A 22,118-nucleotide genomic window follows, 5' to 3' on the forward strand; every position below is an offset into this window, starting at 1 on the left:
ATGCATTTCTCATGCGATTTTTCTTTTCGCTTGCTTTGTATGCTTCGCCAGAATCAATTAGCTGTGCAGGAAATTCAATTGACTGCCAAAAATGCTGCTGCGGACAAACTGATACTGATTGTCAGCGCCGAAAGCGAAAAGGTAAAATATGAAAAACATATCGCCTCGGAGGAGGAGAAACGTGTGCGTATAATCGAGGAAGATGTTTGCATCAAAACGAAAATGTGTGAAGAAGATTTACGCAAGGCAGAGCCGGCCTTAGTGGCGGCGCAGGCAGCGTTGAATACATTGAACAAGAATAATTTAACGGAACTGAAGTCATTCGGTTCACCACCCAAGGCTGTGGTAAACGTTTGTGCTGCAGTAATGGTACTCTTTGCAAATAATGGGAAAATTCCAAGGAATCGTAGCTGGAAGGCGGCCAAACTGATGATGGTACGGGTCGATCAGTTCCTAAATGACTTGGTAAATTACAACAAAGATAATATACATCCGAATATCATTGAGGTCCTGCAGGGGTATTTAAAGGTACGGAAGACATCTCAACATCTGTTTTAAATTATATTTACAGTTAATTTTTAGGATCCTGAATTCAATCCCGATAAAATTGTCCAAAAATCTGTAGCTGCTGCTGGTCTCTGTGCCTGGGTCATTAACATTCATCGTTATCATCAAGTCTTTTTAGTGGTGGGTCCTAAACAACAGGCTCTAAAAGATTCACAAAATGAGCTGGCCGAAGCCCGCCAGCGTTTGGATTATTTGAAACAGAAAATCAATGAATTGGAACGAAAACTCAGCGAAATTCAATCGGAATTTGAAGATGCCGTGGCATCAAAACAAAAATGCCAACAAGAGGCGGACAAGACAACATTCACCATCGACTTGGCCCATCGCCTGGTCAATGGATTGGCCAATGAAAATGAACGGTGGCGTGAATCGATTCAAAGGTAGGTTAACCTTTTTTGTGATGTTCTATGAGGCTTTACTAATTACATGGTTAAAAAATGTATTAATACAAGCGGAGAGCGACCATCGGCTGTTATGACGGCCCACACCACAACCATGGCCGGCGCTTGTGTTCTGGTGGCCAACCGAAGGAACACATTTTCAGCTGACCTCGTTGGCAAGTAAACACGATAATTTTGTTTGTTTACAAACCACTGGACAACGAATTTTTTCTCATCGGAGAAAACCAAATTCGGCAGTTCACCATTTTCGGCCAAGCGAAGCAACTCTTTAGCCTATTTTTGAGGCTATTTTCTTTCTCTTGCGGTTTAAGTTCTTGCACTTTTTGGAATTTTAATGGCTTTACCTCATTTTTCAATATTTGCCGAATGAAATATTGCCATATGTTCAGCTCACGAGTCATTTTTCAGCCACTGCGACGCGGGTTTCGATCAAGTCGTTCCTTTATTTTTCGAACCATTTCTGCTAATGTTGCTGTTTTTTTCGTCCACTTCTTTGACGTCGGGCTAAATGCTGAGTGCTCTAACAATAGCCACTTGTGGTTTTCCTGCCAAATATAAGGAACTCGCACTATCACGCTTGAATTCCATCACGAATAATTTTTTTCTGGAAAATTCTCACCAAAATCCGTTTGTATGCTTGTAAACAATATAACAGCTGTCGGACGAGTGACTTAGCAGTCTGAAGTTGGTTGCTGTTTTTTTATTTCACTCTGTATATGTTTCATTCGATTTGGGGTCAAGTAAAAAAGCTGTAAGTTCGGCCGGGCCGAACTTTTAATAACCTCCACCATTTGGTAAAAATTTAGCAATTTCCAAAAAATAAAATCCGTTAAAAATTCTGTTAAAATCTTAAAAATACCGAATGCATATACGACGACGTGGACCTGTATAGGCAACTTTTGTCATAAGTTATTACAATATTTAAATGCGAAACTTAAAGAAAAATCTGTTTATAATGTAGCTAAAATCATCAAAATACCGAATATGGGGGGCTATAAGAAGACGTGGACCTGCAAACACAATTTTCTGGCTTGGACTGAAGTATCCATTACGAACTTCACATGCGAAATTTGAAACAATCCCGGTAAATAATATCGCTAAAATCATCAAAATACCGAATATCGGGGGTACCGTTATATGGGGGCTATATGAAGACGTGGACCTATATGGCCCATTTTCTGTTTTATGCTGCAGCATCTATTACGAACTTTAAATACCAAATTTGGAACGATTCCGCTAAATAATGTCGCTAAAATCATCAAAATACCGAATATCAGGGGGTACCGTTATATGGGGGCTACACGAAGACGTGGACCTGCACAGATAATATGATAACTTGGACCTACTGCAACAAAGTCAAACGCCATTATTTTTAAATTTTATTGAAGGAAAGCAAAAAATTTCGGAAATAGCATCACATTTTAGATTAAGTTTAGATTTGTTCGAATTGATCACCTTTGGCACCTTGCTGCCCGAATGTTGCTCTGAGGTACGTGGACCTGCACAGATAATTCTCTGTCTTAGGCTGTAGTATCCATTAAGAACTTCAAATGCCAAATTTGAAACAATTCCGGCGAATAATGTCGCTAAAATCATCAAAATACCGAATATCGGGAGGTACCGTTATATGGGGGCTATGTAATAACTTGGACCTACTGCAACAAGTCAAACGCCATTATTTTTAAATTTTATTGAAGGAAAGCAAAAAATTTCGGAAATAGCATCACATTTTAGATTAAGTTTAGATTTGTTCGAATTGATCACCTTTGGCACCTTGCTGCCCGAATGTTGCTCTGAGGTATTTTAGCCCATTCCCGGCGAAGCGTTTGCTCGAGGTGATCGACACTTTGGTATTTTATAGTGCCAACCTTGCTTTCCAAAATACTCCAGACACAATAGTCCAACGGATTTGTATCCGGAGATTTTTGTGGCCATTATGCGCTGGAAATGAAGCGACGAACCTCATTTTATAACCATTCTTGGGTGGCGCGTACTAAGTGCGATGGTGTTTTTTGAATGTCCAAGGTCTGCGTCCAAAATGTTTGCGTGCCCAAGACTTTAATACACCCTCCAGAATATTTTCGGGATAATATTCGTCTTTAATTTTGATGCCACGGCCGAATAATACGAGAGGAAAGGGACCATCGGGTGTTATTTTTTCACGAGCCATTTTACGGCCACTGCGACTCGGTTTTCGATCAAGTCGCTTCTTTACTTTTCGAACCATTTCTGCTGATAAATTCCCCATAAAAACGTTTATTTGTTGTGGATAGCTCTACTAAATATGCAAAGTGGTGTAGGATATCATATTTCTTCAAAGAAAGCTCCACGAATCTTGCCTATAAATTTACTGAAACAAACGGCTATGGCTGAAAATTGGTGAGAAGGTAGCGTCGTGCCAGGAGACGAATATAGGATACTATTTATTCCGTTCGAGTACCAAAAGGTACGAAAAATTTAATCCATTGGGATGAAGGTCGCTGATGGGGTGAGGACAGTTTACATTCCTTCGTTTCTTTTTATACCCTCCACCATACTATGGAGGGTATATTACTCATGTCAGACCCAACAAAGTATATATATTCTTGATCAGCTTAAAATTCTAAGTCGATTTAGCGATGTCCGTCTGTCTGTCTGTCCGTCTGTCTGTTGTAATCACGCTATCTTTCGAATGAATTGAGATAGATGGCTAAAATTTTGCACACATGTTTATTTTTCCAGTAGGCAGGTTAAGTTCGTAAATGGGCCATGTAGGTCCACGTTTTCATATAGCCTCCATATAACGGCACCTCCAGATATTCGGTATTTTGATGATTATTCACCGGAATAGTTTCAAATTTGGTATTTGAAGTTCGAAATGGATACTACACCCTAAGACAGAAAATTGTCTGTGCAGGTCCACGTCTTCGTATAGCCCTCATATAAGGGTACCTCCTTATAGTTGGTATTTTGATGACTTTAGCGACATTATTTAACGGTATTTTTTTCAAATATGGTATTTGAAGTTCGAAATTATTACTGCACCTTAAGACAGAAAATTGTCTGTGCAGGTCCACGTCTTCCTATAGCCCCCATATAAAGGTACCTCACAATATTCGGTATTTTGATGATTTTAGCGTCATTATTCACCAGAGTTGTTTCAAATTACGTATTTGGAGTTCGCTATGAGAACTACAATCTGTGACAGAAAATTGACTATATAGGCCCAGGTCTTCGTATAGGCCCCATATATCAGTACCTCCCTATATTCGGTATTTTGACGATTTTAGGTACAATACCCATCGAAATTGTTTGAGATGTGGTATTTGAAGTTCGTAATGTATGCTACAGCCTGTGACAGATAATTGTCTATGCAGGTGCAGGTCTTCGCACAGCTTCGGTATAACGGTACCACCCTATATGGGATATTTTGACGATTTTAGCTACATTATTCACTGTTTATTTCAAGTTTCGAGTTTGAATATGGTAATGGCTTATGACAAACAATGTCTATGTAGGTCCACGTCGTATAGACCCCAATAGACGGCTATATTTGGTATTTTTAAAATTTTAACAGAATTTTTTAAGAATTTTATTTTTTGAAAATTTCCAAATTCGTTCCAAATGGTGGAGGGTATTCAAAGTTCGGCCCGGCCGAACTTACTGCTTTTTAACTTGTTGTAGACCTACTTTTTGGTAGAACCAACAATACCTACATACATACAAGTCCTATAATGATCCTCGAAATTCATTTGAACGCTCAGGAATATCGAATATCCAATCTTTAATTTAACAACCATTTATAACAATTCTCCATCAATATTCGGTTCCTTCCCAAACTCCTTGTTACCTTGTAACCAAAATCAACTTCCATTTGTTAGTTTTTTTGGTTGTTGTTATGTTAGCCATGTTCAAATATTGAGCAATTGGTCCCATTTGCCACAATTGTCATTTGTTACCACTTCTGGGACACAGTTTCCGTCAGTGCCGGAAACTATGAACACTTAAGTTTATTGGAAAACGGCAACATCGTTTTCAGCTATGGCGAAGTTGTTAATGTTTTGTTGTTGCTGTTGTTTTTATAGTCCTGCTCCATGGCATTCCAATCTCTAATAAAAACCATGAAATATATGATTTCATTTTTCCATTTCCTGTTTGTTTAAACTGCTACAACATTGACTGTCAACTCCTTTTTCGGTCAACATCTACGAATGACTTTCATAATCCTTGGGCTGCTGCTTTCACTGGCGGTGTGTATTTATCCCTGCTGATGACCCAAAAAGTTTACAATTGAAAAGTGCCACACTACCTGGTGATATCCTGCTAATTTCCTCCTTTCTGTCGTATGCCGGTTGTTTTACGCGTCGTTATCGGGAGGAATTGCAACAGCAAATGTGGCTGCCAAGCTTTCGTCGCATTGAGGTAAGTCAAAGTTTTCCTTTTCTTCGTTTCGTTAAAAGAGAGGAATTTAAGTGTTGCTTGAATTGGGTGTTGATTGACTTGATTACCAGCCAGCCATACCCCACACCGATGGTGAGGATTATTTAACCTTGTTTACGGATGATGCACAAATTGCCAGCTGGAATAATGAAGGTTTGCCCATGGATCGCATGTCCACCGAAAATGCCACAATATTGGTGCATTCAACACGCTGGCCGCTCATGATAGATCCGCAATTGTAAGGCAAATCAAGAGATTTTCTAAATTCTAAATAAAGTTCCAATATTTATTCTTCCAGACAAGGCATCAAATGGATCAAAAACCGTTATGGCAATAGCTTGGTGGTGCTGCGTCTCAACCAGAAACATTTTCTTGAGTCCCTCGAAAAGGCCATGGCAAATGGTGAAACCGTGTTGTTGGAACAAATCGAGGAATCTGTGGACACCGTTTTGGAACCTTTGCTAAGCCGGGCTTTAATCAAACGCGGTCGCTTCATACGCCTGGGCGATAAGGAGTTGGATTTCAATCCCAACTTCCGTTTAATTTTGCACACCAAATTGGCAAATCCCCACTACAAACCAGAAATGCAAGCCCAAACCACTCTCATTAATTTCACCGTTACCCAAGATGGCCTGGAGGAACAGCTATTGGCCGAAGTGGTAAAAATCGAAAGACCCGATTTGGAGGAAATGAAAACCAATGTGACGATTCAACAAAATAAATTTAAAATATCTTTAAAGCATTTGGAAAATGATCTGCTGGCACGCTTAGCTTCGGCTGGGGAAAATGTTCTCGACGATCATGAATTGGTCTCCAATCTGGAGTCCACCAAACAGACTGTGGATGAAATTGAGCTGAAAGTTAATGAGGCGCGCATCACAACTTTGCAAATCGATGAAGCCCGCAACATGTATCGAACGGCAGCCAAGAGAGCTTCTATTCTCTACTTTGTACTCTCCGATCTAAGTAGGATAAATCCCATCTATCGGTTTTCCCTGAAATCATTTATGCAGGTTTTTAAACAGGCCATTGTCTCGGCGCCACAGCATAGGGTGAATGAACGCAGGGTGGCATCACTTGTTGAGGCCATAACCTCCCAAACTTTCTATTTTGCTTTGCGTGGCCTTTTCGAAGTGGACAAGTTGACATTTACCGCTCACATGACCCTGAGAATTATGTCAGCTTCGGAACAAATTTCCCGTGATGAACTAGATTTTTTGTTACGTTTTCCCCACGATCCGAATACATTGTCGCCGGTGGACTTCATTGGACGTACCTCCTGGGGTGGTGTGAAATCTTTGGCCTTAATGGATAATTTTTATGGCATCGACAAGGATATTGAAAACTATCCCAAACGTTGGCGTAAATTCCTGGCAAGTGATATACCGGAATGTGAACAATTCCCAGGAGAATGGAAACATCGAACTCCCCTGCAGAGATTGTGTATTATAAGGGCTTTGCGACCGGATCGTGTTACTAGCGCCATTAGGTAAGTCGCCGGACGAATTTCTAAAGGGCAGAAAATTTTTTTTAGTTTCAAGAATTCTAGCAAATCTCCACTATATCTTACAATATCACAGTGGCTCGTATACCAAAAGTAACAATTTCAGCTCACTTTCTACACTTCATACAGAATTTAGTCCCATTTCCGTTCGTACACTATACAGTACTCATTTCCAAAACCACTTATTGTTTGAATCCTAAACTCCGTATGTGACCCTTATACAAACACTCATTATTCCAGCTCTCTTCTTACACACTGTGCCAAATTTAGTCCATTTTGTACTTTTCGTGCACCATGCGGTATGCATTTCCGAAAACACCACATTGTCTGATTCCTAAATACCTACTGTGACCCTCATACCAAAAATCGTTATTCCACCTCTCTTCTTACACACTGTACCAAGTTTAGCCCATTTTGTACATTTCGTACACTGTAAAGTATGTTTCTTCAAATTGTGACACTTTGTGGGTGAGACACCAGAAGAGATTCGCAGATATATACAATTTTCACAACAGATCTTGTGTTAGCAAAAATGTTTGTGTGTGTGTAACATTTGAAGAGAGTTGGATGCTTATTTCGCTTTATTTCAGCGTTTTGTTATCCTAAATCTTGAACCCTATGTGCGGGAGGTACTAGAAACAATGGTCCAATCTCCACTATCTTTAAAACAGATCTTGTGTTGATAAAAATATTGAAATGTACCTAGTCTGAATGTATTCGGATGTTAATTTCGCGTTTTATGAGCTTCATGGATACTCAAAACCTTGACCCTTTTGTGGGGGAGGTACCAGAAGGAGTGGACCGATATATCCCATTTTTACAGCAGTTCTTGTGTTAGTGAAATAATGGGATTTGTGAAATATGAAGAGAACGATCTCTACCATCGTTATAACAGATCTTGGCCTAGCACTGATGCACATACAGGGTGAGATTAAAAAACTGCAACAAAGTCAACCGCCAGAATTTTTACGTTTTTTTTTAAATTTCATTGAGTGAAAGCAAAAAATGTCGGAAATAGCATCAAATTTTAGAATAACTTTAGATCTGTTCGAATTCGTCACTTTTACTACGAAGTATGGCCATCAAACGCTCTGCGGTATTTTGGCCCATTCCCGGCGAAGAGCTTGCTTGAAGTGATTGACGCATTGATATGTTTTAGTGTCAACCTTGCTTTCCAAAATACTCCAGACACAATAGTCCAACGGATTGGTATCCGGAGATTTTGGTGGCCATTGTGCGCTGGAAATGAAGCGAGGAACCTCATTATGTAGCCATTCTTGGGTGGCGCGTGCTGAGTGCGATGGTGTTGAGTCCTATTGACCATCGGCTGTTATGACGGCTCATACAATCACCATGGCCGGCGCTTGAATTCTGGTGGCCAACCGAAGGTGCACATTTTCAGCTGACCTCTTTGGCAAGTAAACACGATCATTTCTGCTGGACATCGAATGTTATCTCATCGGAGAAAACCAAATTCAGCAGTTCACGACTTTCGGCCAAGCGAAGCAACTCTTAACTCTTTTGAGTCTATTTTCTTGCTGTTGCGGTGCAAGTTCTTGCACTTTTTGGAATTTCAATGGCTTTACCCCGATTTTACAATATTTGCCAAATGGAATATTTCAGTATGTTCAGATCACGAGCTATTTTTCGGCCACTGCGACGCGGGTTTCGATCAAGTCGCTTCTGTACTTTTCGAACCATTTCTGCTGATGTTGCTGTTATCTTCCGTCCACTTCCTTGACATCGGGCTACGCTACCAGTATCACGGTAACGAGCGATGGTACGAGACACAAAAGATTTATTCATATTTAAATGCTGGAGTGCTCTAACGATAGCCACTTGTTGTTTTCCGGTCAAATATAAAGAAATCACAATATCACGCTTGAATTCCACCACGAATAACTTTCTTTCTGGAAACTTCTCACCAAAATACTTTTGTACGCTTGTTAACAATATAATGAGCTGTCACTGGAATAATTTTAACAGCTGTCGGATGAGTGGCTAAGAAATTACAATAGTCTGAAGTTGGTTGCAGTTTTTTATATCACCCTGTATAAAAAAATACCATCGCCCAAAAGTCACCCTATTAACAAATTTTTGGGTTTTAACTCCATTTTTTACTCAACAAAATTTAGTACCATTTAGTACTTTTCGCATTTCTTAAGTACGAGTTTCCAAAACCACCTCCAAATCTTGACCCTACTTAGCAGGATCCATTTCCATTTATTTACCCAACTTCAAAATTTGATACCATTTAGTATTTTTCGCACTTCTTTAGTACGTATTTCTAAAAACACCTCGAAATCTCAACCCTACCCACTAACAGAGTAGAAAGCACTACCCGTTCTCCCCATATTAAATTTAGTACCATTTAGTACTTCTCATATATTTGTAGTGCACATTTCCTAAAATTTAAATTTTCTAGGACGCTGCCAATTCCAATTCAAATTTCCTGCTTCATCCGTTCATCCAAAACTAAATTGTACCAAATACACAATTCCAAAAGCTTATATCAACCCTACTTCCCAAACCTAATCCTATATCAAATATTAAGATTTCAGCTCAATCAGTTCACCTAACACCAATAGGTACCAAATTTAGTGATTTTAATACTTTTCGTTCAAACTTCCAACAGAAAAGCTTTTGGTATATTTATCCTACACCTCATGAGGGAACCTCAAACCAAATTTCCGAGTTATCTCCTTGCCTAGTGCAAGGTATCAAATTTTTAGTACCGTTTAGTTCGCATATACCTTAAATGTCCAAAAATTGTAACATTTTAAAATTTAATGTGTTCCCTGTTGTAATTTCAGACTCTTTGTGGAACAAACTATGGGCCGCCAATATGCCACTGTCAAGACATTCCATTTTGCCGATATTTTCAATGAAGTCTCGGCAACGACTCCAATTTTTTTCGTTCTCTGCCCGGGAGTGGATCCAATATACGATGTTGAAAGACTTGGTTCCCAAATGGGTTTCACTACAAACAACAACAACTTGTTAAATATCTCTCTGGGCCAAGGCCAAGAAATGTTAGCCGAGCAGGCGTTAAGTCAAGCTCTGGCCTCTGGCAACCAATGGGTGGTTTTTCAAAACATACACCTCGTGGCAAATTGGTTGCCAACTCTGGAGAAACTTATCGAACGTCTTACTAATCAGCCGGAGAGTTTCACCACGAGTAGTTTTCGCCTCTTCATTAGTGCCGAACCCGCTCCAGATCCACAATATCACATAATTCCACAAGGTATATTAGAATCCTCTTTGAAAATCGTAAATGAACCACCATCTGGGATGGCAGCAAACATGCATCAGGCTTGGGATAACTTCTCCCAGGAAACGTTGGAGAGCTGCACTCAGGAAGCGGAATTTAAGTCCATATTATTTGCCCTTTGTTATTTCCATGCCGTGGCAGGACAAAGACGCAAGTTTGGCCCATTGGGATGGAATAAGGTGTATCCCTTCAATGTGGGCGATCTGACCATATCCGCATCGGTGCTGCACAATTATTTGGAGGGCAGTAATCGTATACCTTGGGAAGATTTACGTTATCTGTTTGGAGAAATAATGTATGGCGGTCACATCACCGATGATTGGGATCGTCGTCTGTGTCAAACCTATTTGGCGGAGTTGTTGCAGCAAGATTTGGTGGATGGTGATTTGGAACTTTGTCCAGGATTTCCCTCCCCACCCAATTTGGATTTTCAAGGCTATCACAATTACATCAATGAAATGTTGCCCGATGAATCACCCATCCTGTATGGTCTACATCCAAATGCTGAAATCGGTTTCCTAACCTCGGCCTCGGAACAATTGTTAAAGACGGTATTCGAACTGCAACCCCGCCAATCGGAACTCACAACCACCTGCAGTGCACCTCGTGAAGAATTGGTCAAAATAATGGCGGAGGATTTTCTCGATAAACTCCAAGTGGAATTCAATTTACATGCTCTGCTCAATCGCATCGAACGTAAGACGCCCTTTGTTGTTGTTGCCCTGCAGGAATGTGAACGCATGAATGCATTGATACAAGAAATTAAACGCTCCCTACGTGAGCTAATGTTGGGCCTGAAGGGAGAACTTACCATCACTTCGGATATGGAACATTTGGATCATTCGTTATTCTATGACCACGTCCCAGAGTCGTGGACAAATCTTGCCTACCCCAGTATGTTGGGTTTACAAAGTTGGTTTGCCGATCTCTTGCATCGTATTAAAGAACTTTCGTTGTGGTTGAATGACTTTAAGTTACCCTGCACCATATGGCTAGGGGGTCTCTTCAATCCACAAAGTTTCCTCACCGCCATTATGCAGGAAAGTGCCCGAAAACATGACCTGCCTTTGGATCGAATGTGCCTCTGCTGTGAGGTAACCAAAAAGGATGTTGAGAGTATAACGTGAGTATTAAACGCCGACGATATATGTGAAAAAATAGATGCGACTTTAATAGAAGGATACTTAACAAGTAAAAAAGCAGTAAGTTCGTCCCGGCCGAATACCCTCCACCATTTTGGAATGATTTTTTTATTTTTCAAAAAAAAAAAAATAAATTCCGTTAAAAATTCTGTTAAAATGCCGAATTTAGTATTTATATTGGGGTCCATACGAACCTCCATAGGCAACTTTTGTCATAAGCTAATACAATTTGCAAAATCCTATGAATAACGTACCTAAAATCATCAAAATACCGAATATAGGAAATATACGAAGACCTGCATCTGCATAGACAATTATCTGTTACAGGCTGCTGTACCTATTAGAAACTCAAATTTTAAACAATTTCGTTGAATATTGTACCTTAAAACTTTAAAATACCGAATATATGGAGGTACTGATATATGGGGCTTATACAAAGACTTTGACTTGCATTAGCAATTTTCTATCAGTGACTGTAGTTCCCATTACAAACTCTAAATACGAATTATGAAACAACACCGGTCGCTAAAATCATCAAAATACCGAATATTAGGAGGTACCGTTATATGGAGGCTAGACGAAGACGTGGGCCTGCATACGCAATATTTGACAATATTTGCTATATTACCCATTACAAATTCTAAATACGAAATTTGAATGTGAACTAACGTGGACTTTTATAGACATTTCTCTTCCAGTGCTTAGAAAGACCTTCTAGTATGGATTTTTAGACAATTCCATTGAAAAATATAGCTAAAATCATCAAAATACCGAATTTATAGAGGTTCCGTTATATGGGGATATACGATATCGTGAACCTATATAGACAATACATTTCCAAATGGCCGAGTATCGGGGAACCGTTATATGATATCGTGGACCGATATAACCCATCTTCGAACTTTATCTGCCTGCAGACAAAGGACTGATCTGTGCAAAATATTCGCTTCCTACATTTATTCGTTTTAACTCTTAAATCAAGAATATACAGGGTGAGATGAAAAAACGGCAATCCGAACCAGAAATGGTTCGAAAAGTAAAGAAGCGACTTAAACGAAACCCGCGTCGCAGTGGCCGAAAAATGGCTCGCAAGCTGAACATATCGCAATATTCCATTGGGCAAATCGCTCTCCGCTCGTAATAATCGGCATCAGAATAAATGTCGAATATTATCGCGAAAGTATTCTGGAGGGTGTATTAAAGCATTGGACACGCAAACATTTTGGCCGCAGACTTTGGATATTCCAACAGGACTCAGCACCCGGCACGCGCCACCCAAGAATGGTAACAAAATGAGGATCCTCACTTCATATCCAGCGCACACTGGCCACCAAAAACTCCGGATACCAGTCCTTTGGACTATTGTGTCTGGAGTATTTTAGAAAGCAAGGTTGGCACTAAAAATACCAAAGTGTCACCGGGAATGGGTCAAAATACCGCAGACCAACATTCGGGCAGCGTGTGACGTTTGAAGGCCATAATTCGTGCCAATAGTCACCAATTCCACAAATCTAAACTTATTCTAAAATGTTATGCTATTTCCGACATTTTTTGCTTTCATTCAATAAAATGTAAAAAAAAAAAAAAACATTAAATTATGGCGTTAGACTTTGTTGCAGTTTTTATTTCTTACCCTGTATATACTTTGTTATGTCTAAAATTATTATTTCGATGAGTTACAAATGGAATGTGGAACTTAATATGCCCTCCATACTACGTATGGTGGAGGGTATAAAAAAAGCATACCCACCATAAGAAGGAGAGTATAATAACTTGGCCATTCCTTTTGCAACAACTCGACCCCATAAGTTCAGCACAAAATTCTACTTTGATTTAACTATGTGCGTCCGTCCATGTGTTGGAATCATGACAAAGATTACAGCCTTCAAGCTAAATAAATGAATTGTAGCTTCTAAGACGATATTGAAAATTATCTATATCGGTTCACCCTAATGTTTGATATTTCAAATATTTTTGATCCCATTTTTCAAATAAGTCAGCTGGAATTTAGCATTTCAGGTTCTCAGAGTTTTGTTAAACTTTCTTTTCAACAATTTTAGCAGATAAATTAAAATTCTTGTAAAATTTTGTTGTATTAAAGCCAATTTTCTACTTTTTTCTATTTTTGACTCAGATTACCACCTATGGACGGAGCCTTTGTACATGGCCTATATTTAAACGGCGCTAGTTGGGATTGTCAACTGAATTCGATAGTACCGCTTAATCCAAAAGAATTACTATGTCCAATGCCGGTTATATGCATTAAGGCAAGTGTGCAGGAGAGACACGATGTCCATCATTGTTACGAGTGTCCACTGTACAAAACAAGGTAAGAGGTAGTAGTTAAAACAATTTACTATATAAATATCCAAAAGGTATATATTGTCTTCGGCAAGGATTAAAGGATGACAGCAAAGGCAAAATTATTTTTAATCAAATTTCGCTATAAGTCACCAAAGAAATAAAACCCTTTTTCCATTTTCTACAATAAAATCGAGCGGAGCCGACTATATAATACCCTCCTACACCATTATACGTATTTAATAGAGCTCCCGAAACAAAAAAGTCTATATTGGAGATTTATATAAAGTAAATCATACCAACTATGGACCTTATTAGAATACGTATCATGGCTTTAGAGTAGCCACAATTTGGGAACTATATCTACCTCTGAATCGGCTTTTGTACCTCTAGTACCAAACAACATTGTTCTATAGTACATGATATGACTTCCATAAGAATTATATTAAAAACTAGTTATTGTAGAAATAGATATACCGGACCGAGTTTCACCAAATGGAAAAGCTTGGTTGAATGTGAAAAAATCTATCCAATTTGGGCTGATATTACATATATAGGGTGAGATAAAAAAAACTGAAACAAAGTGATCTTTGTGGTCGATTTCCCCATACGATCTCCTGGGTCACAATCATTTAGAGATGTGATCCGAAGTTAACATGAGGGGGGGACCTTTAGTGCGAAAAAAATGAGATGTAAATAGTTGCGTCATCTTTATCTGTTTTTGCGAAATGGAGGGAGAAAGCGAATGCTGTGGCAAATTTGGTGAATATGAGTTCAGATATAGCAATAGCTACCATATATTTGCTTTATCCGACTCCATAACAATGATACTCGGGACCAGATATCAAATACAGCTCAGAAATATGTCTGTCTGTCAAATTTTATCGTGATCGGTTCAGATTTGCATATAGCGATACTTTATCCGATTTCACATTTATTGTGCTTCAAATGTGTTATATCAAGGTCGATAGATACCAATGCCTTCGTCAAGTTTTGTGAAAATCGATTCGATGATTTCGATTCCAAGTCATTTATTATCCGATTGAGGTGAAATTGTCCAAACAATATTTGTATGGAACAAGGACAAATTTGGTTCGGCTCGAATTATGGCTTTCAAACGGCCAATGAAACCGTTACACACTGTCCGAATGTTGCTCTGCGTTATTTTGGCCCATTCCTGGCGAAGCGCTTGCTTGAGGTGATCTACACTTTGGTATTTTTTAGTGCCAACCTTGCTTTCCAAAATACTCCAGACACAATAGTCCAACGGATTGGTATCCGGAGATTTTGGTGGCCATTCTGCGCTGAAAATAAAGCGAGGAACCTAATTTTTTAACCATTCTTCGGTGGTGCGTGCTGAGTGCGGTGGTGCTGAGTCATGTTGGAATGTCCAAGGTCTGCGGCCAAAATGTTTGCGTACCCAAGGCTTTAATACACCCTCCATAATATTTTCGCGATAATATTCGGTATTTATTCTGATGCCACGGTCGATTAATACGAGCGGAGAGCGACCATCGGCTGTTATGGCGGCCCACACCATCACCATGGTGCAAGGTGCACATTTTCAGCAGATCTCTTTGGCAAGTAAATCTGCTGGACAACGATTGTTTTCTCATCGGAGAAAACCAAATTCGGCAGTTCACAACTTTCAGCCAAGCGAAGCGAAGTGGTGTAAGTTCTTGAATTTTTTTGGATTTCAATGGCTTTACCCCGAGCTCATTTTTTCAATATTTGCCGAATGGAATATTGCGATATGTTCAGCTCACGAACCATTTTCGGACACTGCGACGCGGGTTTCGATCAAATCGCTTCTTTACTTTTCGAACCATTTTTGCTGATGTTACTGTCTTTATCAGTCCACTTCCTTGACGTCGAGCTACGCCAACAGTATCTCGGTAACGAGCGATGGATGGATTTAAATGCTGGGGTGCTCTAACGATAGCCACTGGTGGTTTTCCAGCCAAATATAAAGAAATCACACCATCACGCTTGAATTCCATCACGAATAACTTTTTTTCTGGAAAATTCTCACCAAAATGCTTTTGAACGCTTGTAAACAATATAACGAGCTGTCACTGGAATAATTTTAACAGCTGTCGGACGAGCTGTCTATTATTGAAATGTGTGCCCAAGTATTATGTCATATGGCAGAATAGAGGCTACTGTAGTATTTACTTTCTCTACCAACAACTCTATCACAATGGACATAGTTCCCAAGCGACATGCTCTAAACTTAAACTAGAATCATATCCAAAATTATCTTCGCATTTTTAGCAGTAAGGTTAATTTTGCCATAAAGATTCCATCTTAATCAGTAGGGTTGTTGTGTGCGAAAAAATTTAATTTTTTTCAATAATTACAGGAAAAATCCAGTAGATTATGAAAGAAGAGCTATAGGCAGAAGACACGAGTATCGGCATCTTGATAGTTTACATCGTAAAATAACGTAAATACCGGAAGCAATGTCCCTCCTCTTGAAAATTTTAGTTTTTTATTATTTTAAGTACTTTTATTATTATAAGTTTAATATCATGCTCGTTATCATTGCTTTTTTATTAATTCATTTTATTTTATAATTATAAATGTATTGTCTTTGATTTTTTTAGATCCCGTGGCAACACCTACGTTTGGACATTTAATTTAAAATCCAGGTCACCCAAATCGAAATGGATTTTAGGAGGTGTGGCTCTGTTATTACAACCTTAAACTATTTCACACACATTTAAATGAGCACAAAACTCAATTAAAAAAAAACTTTTTATTCAACACAAAACCACATGTATTGTTACTATCACCACCGCAATATCTTTAATGTTATAAATATTTAAAAAAAAAGAGAACAAATGTAACAACTACAAAAATAAATAGAATTCCATTTTAAAATCGCGCACACACGACAGTGATGTGTTGTTGTTTGTTTTTCTTTTCTTTCGTTTTTATTATTTACAAATATTATAATCTGTACAAGTTCTGTGTCTAGAGATTTTCATTATCAGGGTCATTTTGCAAATCAAAAAAAAAAAATGAAAATAAAACATCACGATATAAAGAAATGTTATAGACAAGACATTCATAATTATGATCATTCTCTTGTTCATGACATTCATTAGCTATGCCCGTTTACAGTGGATGATCACATAAATGGGATGGGGTAGATAATGATACAATTTAGATAATAGGAGAGGAACACAAATTAAAAAAAAAATATTCCAGCAAATAAAAGCAATGAATTTCGTTCAAAACTAACAAACTCAAAAGTAAAAAAATCGATTTCAGCGCGAGAACAGGCAATGCACAAAGTTCATGTTTTCAAAACTTCTAGGAGTAAATATTTTTAAGAAGTTTTGCGATTTAAGCCTTCCCAATAATATTCTGTAAAAAAATGTCAAGCAAAATAATGGAACGGAAATTCAAACTAATTAACTTTCCAGTGTAAAAATGTTGAAAAAATAACCCTAGGACCACCTGAGTACGCACAGCCCAGTGATATCTCTGTTAAATTTCATGGACTACTTATATTTATAAAGGCCTATAAAATTAAAAATTAATCTGAGAATTAACAAGTAAGCAAAGGCTTTAGTCGTGCGGGGCCGACTATGTTATACCCTACAATACTACAATATGTTAGAAGCCTCCTTATGTCCAAATCCATATTGGAAGATTTCGCTTTTGAAATTAGGATTGTGACTAGGCGCATTTGCCCAATATTTATGCACTCCGTCGGGCTGTTAGTTGTTGTAGTCCAGTTTACAGCTAAATATAATCCAATGGTCATCCAAAATGCTAGAATTCTTCCCTGTCATTAACTCTCTTCACTGGCGTGACGATTGGCTTCAATTGCGTGATCGGAAAAAACATTTCTGTTTTTGGTTAACTTGAACCCCTGAATATTTTGCAATCATCTCCAAAAGCAAGCAGCCCCACAATATCTCCAAATTTAGACTCATCTATATGATTTGCTTGTCTTCGATATTTGGCTATATTCGTCAACGAAATCAGCATAAAAAGCCAGAAGTTCGCCTTTTTATACCCTCCACCATACTATGGAGGGTATATTAATTTTGTCATTCCGCTTGTAACTCCTCGAAATACTCATGTCAGACCCAACAAAGTATATATATTCTTGATCAGCGTAAAATTCTAAGTCGATTTAGCGATGTCCGTCTGTCTGTCCGTCTGTCTGTCTGTTGTAATCACGCTATCTTTCGAATGAATTGAGATAGATGGCTAAAATTTTGCACACATGTTTATTTTTCCAGTAGGCAGGTTAAGTTCGTAAATGGGCCATGTAGGTCCACGTTTTCATATAGCTCCCATATAACGGTAACCCCCCTATATTCGGTATTTTGATGATTTTAGCGACGTTATTCACCGGAATTGTTTCAAATTTGGTATTTGGTATTTGAAGTTCCAAATGGATACTACACTCTAAGATAGAAAATTGTCTGTGCAAGTCTATGTCTTCGTATAGCCCCAATATAACGGTACCTCCCGATATTCGGTATTTTGATGATTTCAGCGACATTATTCACTGGAATTGTTTCAAATTTGGTATTTGAAGTTCCAAATGGATACTACACCCTAAGACTGAAAATTGTCTGTGCAGGTCCACGTCTTCGTATAGCCCCAATATAACGGTACCTCCCTACATTCGGTATTTTGATGATTTTAGCGACATTATTAACCGGAATTGTTTAAAATTTGGTATTGTCGGTGCGGGTCCAGTTTCGCATTTAAATATTGTAATAACTTATGACAAAAGTTGCCTATGCAGGTCCACGTCATCGTATAAGCATTCGGTATTTTTAAGATTTTAACAGAATTTTTAACGGATTTTATTTTTTTTTTTTTTGGAAATTGCCAAATTTGTACCAAATGGTGGAGGGTATTAAAAGATCTGCCCGGCCGAACTTACAGCTTCACTACAACTTCACGTAGAATTTGTCACACACCATATCACATCGGTTTCGAAATCTATATGTACTTATATTATTAAATACCCTCAAAGAAACCAGAACATTTTTTTTTAGGAAAATCGATTGGAAAATATTGTAAAGACCCTTAAAAAAGATGAAATCAATGGCATCTTAATATTAGACTTCTATCAAAACCTGGTTAACCTTTGTTAGTAGGGTTCTATACAATGAGAATTCAAAATACGAAATTTGGCGAATTAAAATGCGAAAATATGGCTAAATCGAAAAAAATACTTGAAACCCAAGTTTAGTGGTAGAGACAATAATTGGACCGACATGAGAAACTTTTTAAGCCACAAATTCTTAAAGTAATCCAAAGCTATATATTAAATGTTGCATTATATGTCGTAAAATATTGGGATAAAAATATGTTCTCGCATACTTTGTAAAAGCTTAAAAAACTATCCAAGAACCCCAACATTTTCTGGGATATCGATATACAAATCCATTTGGAATTCTCCACAACCCCGACTTGCTATGGGAAATGGAAATTATAAGAAAATCAGTAAGGAAAGGTTAGAAGTTGGGTACATGATACCCAACACCACTATGCGTATTGCGGTTGAATATGAAACAAGTAAAAAAGCTGTAAGTTCGGCCGGGCCGAACTTTTAATACCCTCCACCACTTGGTACAAATTTGGCAATTTCCACAAAAAAAAAATAAATAAATAAAATCCGTTAAAAATTCTGTTAAAATCTTAAAAATACCGAATGCTTATACGACGACGTGGACCTGCATAGGCAACTTTTGTCATAAGTTATTACAATATTTAAATGGGAAACTTGAAGAAAAATCTGTTTATATGCACAGACAATTTTCTGGCATGGGCTGAAGTATCCATTACGAACTTCACATGCGAAATTTGAAACAATCCCGGTAGTGTCGCTAAAATCATCAAAATACCGAATATCGGGGGGTAAGGTATATGTGGGCTATATGAAGACGTGGACCTACATGGCCCATTTTCTGTTTTATGCTGCAGTATCTATTGCGAACTTCAAATACCATATAACGGTACCTCCCTATATTCGGTATTTTGATGATTTAGCGACATTTTTCCCGGAAATAATTTAAAATTTGATATTTGAATTTCAAAATGGATACTACACCCTAAGACAAAAAATTGTCTGTGCGGGTCCAGGTCTTCGTATAGGCCCCATATATCAGTACCTCCCTATATTCGGTATTTTGACGATTTTAGGTACAATACCCACCGAACTTGTTTGAGATGTGGTATTTGAAGTTCGTAATGGATGCTACAGCCTGTGACAGAAAATTATCTATGCTGGTCCAGGTCTTCGCACAGCTCCAATTTAACGGCACCTCCTTATATACGATATTTTGATGATTTTAGCTACATTATTCACCGCTTATTTCAAGTTTCGAATTTGAATATGGTAATGGCTTATGACAAACAATGCCTATGTATGTCCACGTCGTATAGACGGCTATATTCGGTATTTTTAAAATTTTAACAGAATTTTTTAAGGATTTTATTGTTTGAAAATTTCCAAATTCGTTGCAAATGGTGGAGGGTATTAAAAGTTCGGCCCGGCCGAACTTACTACTTTTTAACTTGTTGTATATTCAACCGAATTTTTCCATTTGGTGAAACTGGATCCGGTATATCTATTGCTACAATAAATAGTTTTTAATATGAATCTGATACGCATGATACGCATTTAAATAAGGTTCATAGTTAGTATGATCTACTTCCCATAAATTCCCAATATAAACATTTTTGTTACGGTAGCTCTGCTAAATACACATAGTGGTGTTGGGTAACGTATAGTCGGCCCCGCCCGACTTTTGTCCTTTCGTTACTGGTTTTTACTTGTTTTTCTTTTAAATGTCCCATCCTTAAGGACCTAAGAATCCTTAAGTGTGCCAGAAAATGAATGCCTCATTTGAGGCAAGTGCCAGCCAATGCACATTTTATTCTAATTTTATTTCCACCTACAACAACACATGCCACAAATTCCAATATCTTGTGATGTCACAAAGCGTACTTTTTTAGAAATCCCCACTTGATACGAATAATGAAAAGCATTGACCTCAGAAAAATGGTACTCATTCTATGGCCAAGGCACTGTGTCAGTATTGCTTCTAGTTATATTCTCAAAAAAAAGCCAAACTATTTTGTCTTAGCCACAAGAGCAATGCCACAAATATATAGTCAGTCGGCCGTACACACATTAAGATAAACTGGCTATCTGTCTGCCTGTCTGTCTGTCCGTCTGCCAGACATACTATGACAAAATGACAAATACATTTTCATTGCTTCGTCTTCTTCTTGCTTTATAGGACTCAAAATAATTATTACTATACGACGCGCATCATTATGACGACGGCTAGACCCAGGGGGAGGGTGGGTGGTGCGTGAGTGTGTTGCTTGCTTGGTTGAAAATGTGGTTGTTAGCTGCTTTAGTTTTGCTATGAATGTGTGATGTGGTGATTTCGCTTTTTTTTTTCTCAACTAGAAACGGAATGGGAGAAGAATTTCATTTGCCCAGACATCGTCAAGACGTTAAGACGACCACAACACTGTGATTTGAAATCAAAAAAAAGAATCGTTATATAGTTTTCCAACAAAAAAAAATCATATCTTTGTTCACTTCCATACTAAAAAGGTGAGAAAGTGGGGGAGTGTAGTACAACAACAACAACACTTGGAAAAGTGTCTGTTTGTCAATGAACTTGAATATATCAATTTGTTCTTTGGACCAAGACCCCTAAAACTATAAAACGAGGACAGTTTTCATTTTGTGTGGTTTAAATGTTTGTGTGTGTTTGTGTATAAAAATAATATATTGTAAATTCAAAAAAAATATTAAACTATTTACAGCTTCCTTATTAAAAAATACTTTTGTTTGTTAACAAATCATTGTTCAATTCAAAGTCAAATACAAAACAGAGTAATTAACAACATCTGATCAATTTGAGAGGCATATTAAAAAAAACAGCAGCAACAACAGCACCAAGAAAATACCAAAAACAATTTCCCAGGTATGAGGTATTTATGTAGAAATGTTTAAATTTCGAAATAATTGATGTTAATTTTTTATTGAATCTATTTACAGTTGTCTGGTAAACGAATTCCCCACAAGACGTTATTACATCAGGTGTTCAATACAAACAATATAGTGAGTATTTTTCGGAGCAGCTGTATTTCGGTTGAAAAACAGGGAGATGGAAAAATAATACAAAAGGGTTTTTCTTGAAACCCCGTTTTTATAACCGTAGCCGTATGAGTTAGGGGCGCCTTTCATGCGGTAAAAATGACTGACTGGTTTAAACTTAACTTAGCACTATATTTGCCTAACTTTTATCAAACACGAACATGTCCAATCCATCCCATTCTGATACCCCAACAAATGGTAAAAATTGACAAACTAAACAAGTACAAAAGCTGTAAGTTCGGCCGGGCCGAACTTTTAATACGCACCACCGGTACAAATTTGGCAATTTCCAAAAAAAAAAAAATCCGTTAAAAATTCTGTTAAAATCTTAACAAGTAAGCAAAGGCTACATTCG

The 22,118-nt window shown here is 38.0% G+C and overlaps 1 protein-coding gene and 1 long non-coding RNA gene across 2 annotated transcripts in view; both read left to right on the plus strand.

The window, feature by feature from the left end:
• Positions 1-16,511, plus strand: part of LOC101893329 (dynein beta chain, ciliary) — a 118,072-nt gene extending 101,561 nt beyond the window's left edge. The window contains exons 27-34 of the mRNA XM_059124302.1: positions 52-528; positions 583-947; positions 5,231-5,369; positions 5,459-5,625; positions 5,686-6,876; positions 9,705-11,285; positions 13,439-13,633; positions 16,212-16,511. Coding sequence (XP_058980285.1) covers positions 52-528; positions 583-947; positions 5,231-5,369; positions 5,459-5,625; positions 5,686-6,876; positions 9,705-11,285; positions 13,439-13,633; positions 16,212-16,311 — 4,215 coding nt within the window. The 3' untranslated portion in view covers positions 16,312-16,511. The remainder of the gene's footprint in view (positions 1-51; positions 529-582; positions 948-5,230; positions 5,370-5,458; positions 5,626-5,685; positions 6,877-9,704; positions 11,286-13,438; positions 13,634-16,211) is intronic.
• A 4,543-nt stretch (positions 16,512-21,054) lies between these two features.
• Positions 21,055-21,727, plus strand: LOC105262405 (uncharacterized). Its single transcript, XR_891782.3, has 3 exons — positions 21,055-21,214; positions 21,430-21,590; positions 21,665-21,727. It is a non-coding gene; the product is annotated as an uncharacterized LOC105262405 (long non-coding RNA).
• Positions 21,728-22,118: the final 391 nt, after the last annotated feature.

Source organism: Musca domestica, unplaced genomic scaffold (genome assembly GCF_030504385.1).
Source record: "Musca domestica strain aabys unplaced genomic scaffold, Musca_domestica.polishedcontigs.V.1.1 1, whole genome shotgun sequence".
Classification (NCBI taxonomy): Eukaryota; Metazoa; Arthropoda; class Insecta; order Diptera; family Muscidae; genus Musca; species Musca domestica.